Source organism: Lactuca virosa, chromosome 5 (assembly GCF_052849685.1).
Source record: "Lactuca virosa cultivar CGN04683 chromosome 5, Lactuca_virosa_CGN04683_v6, whole genome shotgun sequence".
In the NCBI taxonomy this organism is placed as follows: Eukaryota; Viridiplantae; Streptophyta; class Magnoliopsida; order Asterales; family Asteraceae; genus Lactuca; species Lactuca virosa.
This window is the reverse complement of record NC_136430.1, coordinates 370,337,466-370,351,004: the sequence shown is the minus strand read 5'-3', so window position 1 is coordinate 370,351,004 and position 13,539 is coordinate 370,337,466. Positions and strand designations below refer to the sequence as shown.

At 35.8% G+C, this 13,539-nt stretch overlaps 1 protein-coding gene across 1 annotated transcript; it reads left to right on the top strand.

Moving 5' to 3' along the window:
* The first annotated feature begins 1,074 nt into the window (after window positions 1-1,074).
* EIF3K (eukaryotic translation initiation factor 3K) lies at window positions 1,075-3,523 on the top strand. Its single transcript, XM_079053548.1, has 8 exons — window positions 1,075-1,265; window positions 2,221-2,277; window positions 2,388-2,438; window positions 2,537-2,599; window positions 2,700-2,750; window positions 2,857-2,923; window positions 3,026-3,108; window positions 3,193-3,523. The coding sequence occupies exons 1-8, from the start codon at window positions 1,143-1,145 to the stop codon at window positions 3,394-3,396; spliced, it is 699 nt and encodes a 232-aa protein (XP_078909674.1). The 5' UTR covers window positions 1,075-1,142; the 3' UTR covers window positions 3,397-3,523.
* Window positions 3,524-13,539: the final 10,016 nt, after the last annotated feature.

Below are 13,539 nucleotides of genomic sequence, written 5' to 3'. Positions count from 1 at the left end.
GTCCCTACATAAATAATACATACATACATAGAAATATCCAAATTTATGAAAGAAGATAAATATATTGTTGCACCATGTAGTGGAGAGTGTTGACATGAAAGGGGTATTATACCTAATTCAACCTATGATAAAGATAGTTAGTTTGTCTACCAAACAACTTGTTCTTGAAAGGAAACCTTCACAAAACACTACAAAGTTCCATTAGATGAACCAACACTCAAGTATGAGTTGATCTTCTATCATAACTTTAGAAGTTAGGCTTGCAAGAATTAATTCCAAAACAAGAAAGAAAAGAAGACATGGAAACAATAAAATATAAATGACAACTTGGGATTTGTTCATTTTCTTTAAATGGCTTAAGCATTACGGATTGAATGGATTTATGACAATGATGTTTAGTTTTTGGATTCTAATCGACAAAGACAACGTGTGATTATACAATAGTATTACTATTACACACAAGAAAGATGTTGGCTTTAAAAATCACTAAAACCAAACTTTGTGTGTATAAACAATGTAGTAGTATATAGTCAGCCGGACACATGATTTCTTACTAGGCGTGACGTGGAAAAAAAATCGCATGTAGTGGCACATTTTCTTTTATATAGTAGCATATTTTTTTAAGTAGTGACACAATAATAGATTAAAAATTCAAATTCTTTTGCACTGCATACACGGAAGTCAGACGTTGCCGGTGCCACTGTGGGACACCTATAAGGACCGCCCTATATATATACTTATTATTATACAAATAATTGAGGATTTATTTTCAAAAGATTGAAAACTAATATTCAACGTGTGATTATGAATGATTTGCTACATGGTTTAACATTTTTCCCTAAGGTGAAAATACTGGCATACCAAAGCGTGACATGATGGTAAGATAATAAACAAAATAAATGGGTATTGTTTAATATGCGATAAAATTGTAAAATAAATCAAATATTTTATTTAGTAAAATGAAAAGATGAACCCAATTAACTTGTATTGGGCCTACGGAATATATTGCGGTCCATTGTCATTGATATGTAGCCCATTAGAAGGCCCAATTCCCAACCCTAACGGGAGAAACGTAGTGATCAATCACATAGACGCCAATCCATCGTCGTCCTGCGAAAACATTCCGGTAGAACTCGAACAAGATGGGGAGGGAGCAGCCGTCTCAATCTCAGTCTCAAATGTCATACACCGTCGAGCAACTGGTTGCTGTCAATCCCTACAATCCTGACATTCTTCCCGACCTCGAGAATTATGTCAACGAACAGGTACCCTTTTTCTGTCTACTTTCTTATTCATTCTTAATTGTTATTCGTTTCCCTCAATATTGATTCTCATTTCGCTGGTTTCTCCTCTTTGGCTCATGGTTTCTCCTCTCTCTTCCAACCCCTAGAACCTTCCGCCCCTTAAACCCTAACTTTCAATTTACCCCTAAAACAGTAACTGAAACAGGAGGCTCAAACTGTATCGATGGTGGATTCTAGATTACAACATCTTTTTTATGACTAAATACCACACCCGTACACCGCCATATGAAATTTACTTCAGAGAAAATCGTTTAAACATAGGGACCAAATTACATTTGTGCTGGAGTGTAGATTGGAACCCTAGTTTCTTCGACAATTTGAGAGGTATCCTAGAAGGTTCGAAGTTGATGTTTATCAATCTGGTTCACTGAATTGCAAGAAACACCAAGTTTTCAACTTTTAGGAACACTTGAATTGCTTGCGTACATTTTGCCATGCAATAGGCTTGGATTTAGGTTTGTGGGTGGTATCTCCATCACTTTGATCACCACTGTCTTTTCTTTTGATTTTTTATAAGAAGAAGAAGAAGAAGAAGAAGAAGAAGAAGAAGAAGAAGAAGAATCTTAGTTTAATTATTTGTCCGTGTATAGTTTTAGACATCTAAATGTCGCTTATATTTCTAACAATAATCTTGATTGAAAACAATTGGGGCCTTGTTAAAGTCTGAGAGCACATGCATATATGGAGTTTATGATGACACATCGAAGCTCTTCTGCATAATAGGTCATAACTGGAAGTTTAGTCTATCATCTGTTTGCAAGTCATACTTTTAATCAACTTATGATCATCACCTAACACTTTGTCAAATCTTCGTGTTGGGATCATTTATTACCTTTAGAAATTTTGGCATCTCTATTTATGTACTTCACTTACATCTTTACTAGGATTCTATATAACAATGCTGAATAATCTTCAGGTTTCATCACAGACCTACAGTTTAGAGGCAAACCTTTGTCTTCTTCGCCTCTATCAGGTAACTCAGTTTTCAGTTCCTTTCCATAATCTTTTCAATCTTTTCTGCCATTTTTATTCTTCAATTTTCAGTTTCTTTCTATAATCTTTTCAATCTTACTTTGTGCACAGTTTGAGCCAGAGCGAATGAGCACTCAGATTGTTGCCCGGATTTTGATCAAGGTTTGTATTTTCTAATTTATTTAAGTATCACAATATCTTTCTCTTATATTTATTTCTAATCCAAACCCATTATATCCACTACTTAATCTTCTTTGTAGGCTCTTATGGCCATGCCTGCTCCAGATTTCAGCTTATGCCTCTTTTTGATTCCAGAAAGAGTGGTACTTCTTTTTCTTATGGTCTTTTATATATTTTTATATATGATATATTCAGTTGTGGTTTATTTATTTTGACTAAATGTTTTTTTCTTTCAATCTTCAGCAAATGGATGAGCAGTTCAAGACTCTTATAGTTCTTTCTCACTATCTTGAGGTAGCACCCTTTTGTGTTTATTTGGATTATTTTAGCATTTTAGGTCTTACAAAAATAGTAATCTTGTTAAATTTAACATTGATATAATATATCCTACAATTTTTAGACTGCCAAGTTTCGTCAGTTTTGGGATGAAGCAGCTAAAAACCGCCATATTCTAGATGTTGTGCCAGGTAGGCAGGCATCCATCACCACCAATTGTCTCTTTTTTCAGAAATTAAATATCCAAAATGATTTAAATTTGCTGAAAAAGGTTAAAAAAAACTTTTATGCAGGATTTGAGCAAGCAATTCAAAAATATGCAGTTAATGTTCTCTCTCTAACATACCAAAAGGTCCCGAGGACTGTTATTGCTGAGGTATTGTTTTCTTTCATATGCCCTTCTTCCTTAAAAGACGTAAATACCCTTTTTTTTTTTTTAATAAAAGGAGTGGTGTAACAGGCGACTAATATTGAGGGGGTGTCTTTGGATAAGTTTATTGAGCACCATGTGGCAAACAGTGGTTGGGTAGTGACAAAGGGACAAGGGAAAGGGCAACTTGTTTCACTGCCAAGTAATGAGTTTAATCATCCAGACCTCAAGAGAAGCACTGCAGACAGCATTCCCTTGGAGCATATCACTCGAATTTTCCCTGTTCTTGGTTGAGATTATTTTCTTAACATATGATTTATCAAATCTTGTGATGTTTTTTGTACTCAAGTGGAGAACCTTATTGCTTCATGCAAAGATATTGTATGTCCTTAAAGAGATGTTTTGATGTTTTTGTGATTCACATTCATCCATGGGTTTGAATTGCATTACTTGAGCAGTTGAGCGTATTGTTGGTTTAGGAATTGATCCGAAAACTCTCATGAATTTAAATAAGAGTTTAAGCTCTCGTCTTTTAGGAGGAGAAACAAGAACACTGTTTTTATAAAAGTCAAAATCTCACTCATTACCAGAGGTTTTTCCTCTTTTTCTTTCAACGACAGTTTTTCTTTATAGTGGAACTTTACCTCATAAGCTGTTTGGTGAAGAGGACGGAGATAGTGCCAAACATGAGACTTTTGACCGTGTTTACAGAGTTTGAGATAAAATATTAAGATGGTGGGTTATGTTGATGAAGGTTATTTGGATAAGATGTTGGCCACGAGGAGGAAATAAATGAAGTAAAGATGAAAATATTTTTTATATTTCAATCCATATGCTCAACTAATTACATTTCGGACTAATATTATAAAAGCTCTAAATTTTTAACCCGTAATTGGAAAAAGCCCTAATATTATTATTATTACTGCTATGACCACAATTTTCTCGCAGAATTATCACTCTAGCCCATTTAACGAGTTTCATGGTTAACTTGGTTAACTTTTTTGCAAAATCAGTCCCAAAAGTTCAAATTTGGTCCCTGAGGTTTGCAAAAAATTACACCACATGATGTTTTAACTTTATTTTTCGTTTTTTGTATACTTTATTTATTTTCGGTTTTTTATAAATATATATACATTTTTTATTTTCTTTTTTGTATATACTTTATTTATTTTCATTTTTTAACTTTATTTTTCATCAATTTGATTTTTTTTACCTTTTTACATTTTTTTTCTATTTTATAGTGTATATATAGAGTATATTAGAGTTTTTTTTAGTTTTTTTTTTCATATTTCTTTTCGTATTATATTTTAATTTTTTCATTTTTTTTATTTTTTTCTTATTTGTTTTCCAATTATTTGTTTTTATTTTTTTGTATTTTTAACTTTTTATTGACCTTTTTCAAAAAATATAAAATGTATTAATATATTAGATTATATTACAATTTATATAATTTATAATTTTTGTAATTTATTTTATTTTTATTCAAGTAAATAAATTTGTTATGTTTATATTTGTAATTTCGGTCCAACTTATTTTCTTTTTACTTTTTTTTCCTTTAGTGCTATTATATTTATGTTACAAAAAAATGAAAATTAAAAAAAAAAATTAGCTTGTTTATTGAGAATTAGTGTTTCAATGTGTTATATAACTTGGAAATTAAATCATATTTTTATATGTGATATCAACAGTTTAAATTCAAGATAATATTTTTCAATTTGATAATAGACTAAAAGAAAAATAATAATAATAATAATAATCGGTCTCTATAAATTTTTTTTTATAGTAACTTATATTAAATTCGAGTTCGTTTACTTGAATCAAAATAAATAAAAACATTAGAAAAACCATAAATAACTAAGATAGAAAAAAAATAGAAAACAAAAGATATAAAATGTAAAAAAATCAAATTGTTGAAAAATAAAGTTAAAAAATGAAAATAAAAAAGTATGTAAAAAAAAGAAAATAAAAAATGTATATATATTTATAAAAAAAACCGAAAATAAATAAAGTATACAAAAAATGAAAAATAAAGTTAAAAAACCATGTGGTGTAATTTTTGCAAACCTCAGGGATTAAATTTGAACTTTTTAGGACTGATTTTGCAAAAAAATTTAACCAAGTTAACAATGAAATTCGTTAAGTGGGCTAGAGTAATAATCCTGCGAGAAAGTTGTGGCCATAGCAATAATAAAAAAAATATTATGGCTTTTTCCAATTACGCGTTAAAAATTTAGGACTTTTATAATATTAGTCCTTACATTTCCCATAAACATCCTATTTCGTAAGGATGGGAGTAGATGGGTTATTTGGTACCTGTTCTAATTATTTGAAAACGGAACCAGAACCAGTGGGTAGCGGTTCTAATACCGGGTACTCGGTTCGATAAATTTGTTGAATTTTTAAAACTTATAAAAGTATATATATTGTAAATTTACAAGAAGTTATCGATAACATCAATATCAATATGTAATTTGATACGTATTAAAAAAGATGATTAGAAATTATTAGTAGCTTAAATAACATAACGAAAAAAAATATGTGCATGTTTCTTAAAACATTTAATGGTTCAAAACAAATTACTCAAAATTCTAGAATTTTAAATGATATTGTTCAAAATACCGTATAAATACGTGATAGTGATATATATATATATATATATATATATATATATATATATATATATATATATATATATATATATATATATTATAAAACTAGCATTTTTCCTTGAATCTCATGCATTTGAAACTCCGAAGACCATTTTTCCTTGAACCTCATGTATTTGAAACTCCTAAGACTATTCAACTTACACATATTAATTTATGATTAATTGAAATATTATGATTTATAACTCTTAAAACTCTTGAAATCATGTTATTTACTTGATGAGTTAAATGAAATATTTAGCCTATATAAGAAATTTGTAGATTACATATTGCATGTATGTCAACACAAAATGATAGATTATATTTGTAGAGTTTGAAGAGTTATGTGAGTGGTTCCATGAATATAAGAAAGCAATTGCAACTTTTCCAAATATAAATTCATGTCAAGTCAAATTGGGTGCATGTAAAATTTTAGATATTAACCAAGGTTCAAATTTAGGTATGTTTGTAAAGGTATACTTGATATCATTTTTTAAGTTAATGTGTTATGTATCTTTCTATAATCACACGATGATGAAGTGGGATTGAGATAATTACTTCTCATGAGCTTTTGGTAAATCAACCATCAAACTAATTATCAGTTAGAGCAATTAACTTTGTTAACATGTATGTATCTTTATGTTGTCTCTCTCTTTTTTATGTTAAGAAATTATATTTTATGTACAAGAAACATTATTTAACATGTATTTTATACTATGTATATACTATGTTAGTTTCTATCACTTATTTTTGTCACACCCCGATCCTTGTCGGAATCGATCAAGGCGTGATATATTGTTCAAAGTCTCATGACAACTATGTTATAATATGATTAGATTCAATTAAGTACTAAGTATGCAAACAAGATCCACAACATACAAATACAAATCCAAATACGAACAACATTTATTACATCAAATTTAAATAGTCTTGTGGATTTCTAAGGCACAACCTATTTTTCATCAACTTCATTCTTCAAATCTGCATCATGGGTAAAAACAGGTCAACTACGAGAGTTGGTGAGTAATCTAATTTTAGTAGAGAAAATTGTGAAGTTGAAACATTTATAATTTGAAATTTGTTTTCTTTTGAAGTCGGCAAACAATTGTATTTGAGATAACGGTTTATAAATCAAAAATTGATTAACAAATGATAACAACAACAATAAGTCCTCACCCTATATATATATATATATATATATATATATATATATATATATATATATATATATATATATATATATATATAGGATGGAGCATCTAATCATCAAACACACTCAACCACGTGCGATCAATCACCTTAGCGTCCCAAGGCGGGGTGGTCAACCCAATAGCGCTATTATTGTCCATAACGTACCTCAAGAATACGGGCATAGTCATGGAGATTAGACTAAAAATGGTAATGCACTACAAGTACATGTAGCGTAAACAAACAGTAGTTATACAATTAATGACTCACGTATAAATGTCCCAACAATGTCTCAATTGTGATAAAACAATAAAATGAAGTTGGAACATATTAGAACCACATGATACACCCCAAAAGTATTGAAAATTATAAAATATGGGGTAGATTACTCACTTTAGTCCCAAAACGAAATGCGTGTGTCGTACGATAGACGGTTCGGGTCAAAATGGCGTAGAACCTAATATAATTAATAGTTTTGGTTTAGGAGTTTTATAAAAGATAGGTTATCATTTTATTATAACAATCTACTTTGATTTGAAGTTTAATTATAGCATTCAAGTTTGATTCTTTTAATTTAATTAGAGCATTATACTTTGATTTGATTTTAATATGGTATCATAATTTAATTTGATTATAGTTATAACGTTGTACTATACTATATTGCTATTAACGTCAATTTATATCGTAGTGTATGGGTTTTGATCCTATTAGCGTCAAGTAATCTTGAGTAGGGTTTATTAAATTTCCAATTGGGTTGGGTTGACCCGAATCCATTTTAGGCGGATGTCACAGTCTCCCCTACTTTAGGAAATTTCGTCCCGAAATTTAAGAAGAGAGTACCTTAAGAGAAAAGTTGTGGGTATTTGGTACGCATATGATCCTCACGCTCCCATGTATACTCAGGTCCACGTGCCGACTGCCACCTGACCTTAACCAGGGGAATGCGACTTCTTTTGAGTTGCTTTTCCTTTCGGTCGGCAATTTCCAAGGGTTTCTCGATAAATTGCATTGTCTCGTCGATTTGGATATCCTCGAGAGGAACATGAAGGTTCTCGTCTGCTAAACACTTCTTGAGGTTGGCTATATGAAATACTGGGTGAACTTTCTTAAGCTCTGTTGGTAGATCTAACTCGTAGGCTACTGGTCCGATCCTTTTTATGATCTTAAACGGGCCTACGTAGCATGGTGCCAATTTACCCTTGCGTCCAAATCGAACCACACCTTTCCATGGGGACACTTTTAACATGACCATGTCACCCAGGGTAAATTCAAGCGGTTTGCGTCGCTTGTCGGCATAACTCTTTTGTCGGCTACGAGCTGCGAGAAGGTTATCGCGAATCTGAGTGATTTTGTCGGTTGTTTCCTGGATAAGCTCAGGACCAACGATTGGAGAATCCACTGTTTCGCGAATCACGTGGGACTCACCAATTTCATGCCAGCAAATAGGAGATCGGCATTTACGGCCATACAATGCCTCAAATGGTGGCATCTTGATGCTAGAATGATAACTGTTATTATAGGAGAATTCCACCAACGGTAAATGAGAGTCCCAGTTTCCTCCGAAATCCAAGACACACGCCCTCAACATATCTTCGAGTGTTTGAATAGTCCTCTCAGATTGACCATCGGTCTGAGGATGATAGGCGGTACTGAGATCGAGGCGGGTTCCCATGGCTGTTTGAAGTGATTGCCAAAACCGAGAGAGAAATCTCTCATCACGATCTGAAATGATGCTGAGAGGAATGCCATGCCGACTAACTATCTCGTTGATGTGAATCCGAGCAAGTTTTTCGACTTTGAAATTTTCACGGATGGGAAGGAAATGAGCGGATTTGGTCAAACGGTCAATGATTATCCAAATGCTGTCGTGTCCTTTTGTGGTACAGGGAAGTTTGGTTATGAAATCCATGGCGATCGCTTCCCATTTCCACATGGGGATTTCTGGTTGGACCAATAGTCCAGAGGGTCGTTGATGTTCTACTTTGACCCTGGAACATGTAAGACATTTGGCCACGAATAAAGCAATATCCTTTTTCATTCCCGACCACCAATAACTAGTTCTCAGGCCATGATACATCTTGTCAGTGCCCGGATGAATGGAATATCGGGTTTTATGGATTTCTTCCATCAGGAATATACGAAGATTGTCACGATCTGGGATCCAGATGCGATCTTGATAATAGAAAATACCATCAGATTTAGTTTCCAACTCCCCATCAATTCCCGTGGGCATGTCATTTTCGGTAATTGCCGAGTGTTGGGCTCCTCGAATTCGGTCGCTGAGATTGGACAAGATAGGAGAACATATTAGATGAAATGCATGGGCATGTTCTTTTCGGCTTAACGCGTCGGCTACGACGTTTGCCTTGCCCGGATGATAGCGTATTTCACACTCGTAATCATTTAGGAGCTCGACCCATCGTCTTTGCCTCATATTGAGTTCCTTTTGATTAAGAATATGTTGCAAGCTCTTGTGGTCGGTGAAAATTACGCATTTAGTGCCGTAAAGGTAATGCCTCCAAATTTTAAGAGCGAAAATCACGGCACCGAGCTCCAAATCATGAGTCGTATAATTCCTTTCGTGGATTTTGAGTTGTCGTGATGCGTAAGCCATAACCTTTCCCCTTTGCATCAAAACACAACCTAGACTGAGATTGGAGGCATCGCAGAATACCACGAAATCTTCGGATCCTTCAGGGAGTGTAAGAATTGGAGCGTCACACAAACTTTGTTTAAGGGTTTGGAAAGCGTATTCCTTCTTGGGTCCCCAATCAAATGGTGTACCCTTGCAAGTGAGAGAAGTAAGCGGTAAAGCAATCTTTGAGAAATTTGAAATGAAACGCCGGTAATAGCCGGCTAAACCGAGGAAGGACCGAATTTCCTTGGGGGTACGTGGGGCTTTCCAATTCTGGACTGCTTCAACTTTTGCGGGATCGACTAAAATACCCTTGTCACTTACAATATGACCAAGGAATTGTACCTCATTTAACCAAAACTCGCATTTCGAAAATTTGGCGTAGAGCCGATTTCCTTGCAACGTTTGGAGAGTTAGGCGAAGGTGTGTTTCATGCTCTGCCTTTGTCTTGGAGTAAATGAGGATGTCATCAATAAAGACGATAAAAAAACGGTCGAGATAAGGTTTAAATACCTGATTCATCAAGTCCATGAATACGGCAGGGGCATTTGTTAGGCCGAAAGGCATAACAGTGAACTCGTAATGACCATAGCGGGTTCGGAAAGCGGTTTTGGGGATGTCTTCTTCCCGTACTCGAAGTTGGTGATAACCCGAGTGAAGGTCAATTTTGGAGAAGCATGAAGCTCCTTGAAGCTGATCAAAAAGGTCGTCGATCCGAGGTAACGGATATCTGTTCTTGATGGTTAATTTATTTAACTCCCGATAATCGATACACATACGAAACGAACCATCTTTCTTTTTGATGAAGAGAACCGGGGCTCCCCAGGGTGAAGTACTAGGGCGGATAAATCCCTTATCGGTTAATTCTTGGAGCTGACTTGCCAATTCTTGCATCTTGGCTGGAGCCAACCGATATGGAGACTTGGCTATGGGAGTAGCCTCAGGAACAAGATCGATGCGGAACTCTAGCTCACGTACTGGAGGGAGTCCAGATACATCATCAGGAAAGATGTCGGGAAAGTCTCGTACTATCGAAATATCTTCGATCTTCTTTTCTTTGACCTTTGTTTCCACCACATGGGCTAAGAAAGCCATATATTCTTTTCGTAGATATGATCGAGCTTGAGTACATGACATAAGACTAAGCTTTTTCGAATGAGTCTCGCCATAAATACGAAGACTTTGACCGTCGGCGAGAGGAATACGAATGAACTTATCGTAACATACTATTTCAGCATGGTTTTGGGATAGCCAATCCATTCCTACGACGATGTCGAAGCTACCAAGTTCCATAGGAACTAAATTGACAGAAAATTTATGACCGCAAAAATCGAAAGTGCAATCTTGGATGACTGCATTGAGTGAAATGTATTTTCCATCGGCGACTTCTACGGTAAAGTACTCATCAAGAATCGTGCGAGATGTGTGAAGTGTGGGCTCAAATTCCAAAGACACAAAACTTTTATCGGCACCTGAATTAAAAAGTACTGACGCGTAGCAGTCATTTATGAGAAACGTACCATTTACGACCTTGTTATCGGTCTTTGCTTGGGTTGCGATAATGACAAAGGCTCGGCCTTTGGGAGCTGGAACCTGCATTGTTGGATTTGCCTGGGCTTGGGTGTTGATGATATTGACTAGCCTAGGACACGCGTTTCTGAAATGGGTGGGGTCACCACAGTTGAAGCATGTTCCAGTTGGATATCGGGTTTGTGTTTGCTGATTTGAGGGTAGATAGAGTGGTCGCTGAGTTTTTGGTGCACGACATGTGTCCGCCAAGTGGCCATAGCGACCACAATTCGTACAGAGGCGACACGGGCTGGTGGTCATATGGTGATAGTTACAGTGGTTACAGAGGGGGTGAGGTACGGTATACGGCTTTTTATTCGGTTGGGCTTGTGGGGTGACTTGGGTGATAGGAGTACCAGGGGTAATAACAACATGGTTGTGGTGATGACTTTTCCGCTTCTTTTTGTCATGTCGGTGGGAGGACTCGGACTTGACAATTAGGGGGGGTCTCAGGGGTCGGCTTTTCAGTTGACATCTTTGAACCCTTGCGTGGGAGGACACCATCGTTCATATTGTCCTCGTTGAGTTGACCTGCTATTTCAATGGCGGATTCTAGGGTAGATGGCCTGCTGCTGGTCACCGAATCACGGATCTGGCATGGTAACCCTTTGATGTAGCGGCGTATTGCAGTTTTCATAGGTTGAACCATGTGAGGTAGGAGTCTCGAGAGATCATGGAATCTATTGGTGTAGGTCGCGTTGTCGCCTCCCACCTGTTTCAGATTCCAGAATTCATCCTCGAGAGTTTGCAATTCGCTGTCAGGGCAGAACTTCTCCATCATGCGTTCCTTTAGTTTTGACCAGGTCATTCCCAAGGCAACAACCTCTCCCTTTGCCCGTTTTTCTAGGTTCCACCATGTGAGAGCATGACCTTGGAGGCACCCTGTAGCATGACGGACCATCAGGTCCTCAGGACACTCACTATGGATGAAAGTACTCTCCATTTCTTCAATCCATGTGAGGAGTGCGGTGGCACCATCGATGCCTTTGAAGTAAGGCGGATTGCAGTTACGAAAGTGCTTGAACGAGCAACGAGGAGTGGTTGCTGGAGCTTGTGGCTGAAGAGAATGAAGTTGGGTTGCAATTGTTGGGATGACGTTTGCTACTTCCTTGGCGATAAGGGCAGCTAGCCTTCGGTTGTTGCGAGCAGCGTATGGGGGTCGTAATGCCATCTACGAGAAACACGCATATGGACTTGTGAGTTATTTGTAAATTGATTATGGAAATAAAGTTTTTAGACATTGTTGGGTAAAATAATTGTAAAACACTTGTTGGGCCATGGTTAGGAGTGTTGGGCACCTTTTGGGCTTTCCATGGTTACTAAATGTGAAACATGTAGCACTTACGTGGGCCCCCACAAAACTAAGTTTTCACATGTCTTTCCCACTACTAGGCCCATTAGGGAACTTAATAGTCCAATGAGTTGGCCATTTTGGAGTGTATCCTTTCGGATATGTTTGATAAGGTCGGGTATTTTGATGGCTCAAAAGTAATGTGAATGACGCGCTTTGGCCTATAGGTTTGGGAACTCTCGCCTTTGGTCCCCAGATAAGCAAACTGGTCCCTCGGTTGATTGGGATGTATACGAATGCTTGCCTAGTCAGGACTTTCGGGCTACCGGCACCTCCCCCTTCCAGTTACTACGCGTCCATTACTATGATCCTACCCAACTAGAGTGGATGACTTTGAATTTCCTATGAGCTCTAAGGAATATATATGTATATACATTTTTTTTTAAAACCACTTGAATATGTGTGTGATTTTCAGAGATAGGGGAGAATATTCACCAGTGTATGCACACATATAAGTGTCAGGAGTAATATGTATGCACTTAAGGGAGTAATTAACACACAAAGGTATTCCTAGGATTTTCTAAGTGTGAATTGCATGCAGTTGTGTGTGCATTTTATAAACTAGCATACGGGAGGACCCTAGAGGCTATAGACTAGGTCAAGGCAATTAACCTAATTCCCTATAGTCAAGGGCTCTGATACCAATCTGTCACACCCCGATCCTTGTCGGAATCGATCAAGGCGTGATATATTATTCAAAGTCTCATGACAACTATGTTATAATATGATTAGATTCAATTAAGTACTAAGTATGCAAACAAGATCCACAACATACAAATACAAATCCAAATACGAACAACATTTATTACATCAAATTTAAATAGTCTTGTGGATTTCTAAGGCACAACCTATTTTTCATCAACTTCATTCTTCAAATCTGCATCATGGGTAAAAACAGGTCAAGTACGAGAGTTGGTGAGTAATCTAATTTTAGTAGAGAAAATTGTGAAGTTGAAACATTTATAATTTGAAATTTGTTTTCTTTTGAAGTCGGCAAACAATTGTATTTGAGATAACGGTTTATAAATCAAAAATTGATTAACAAATGA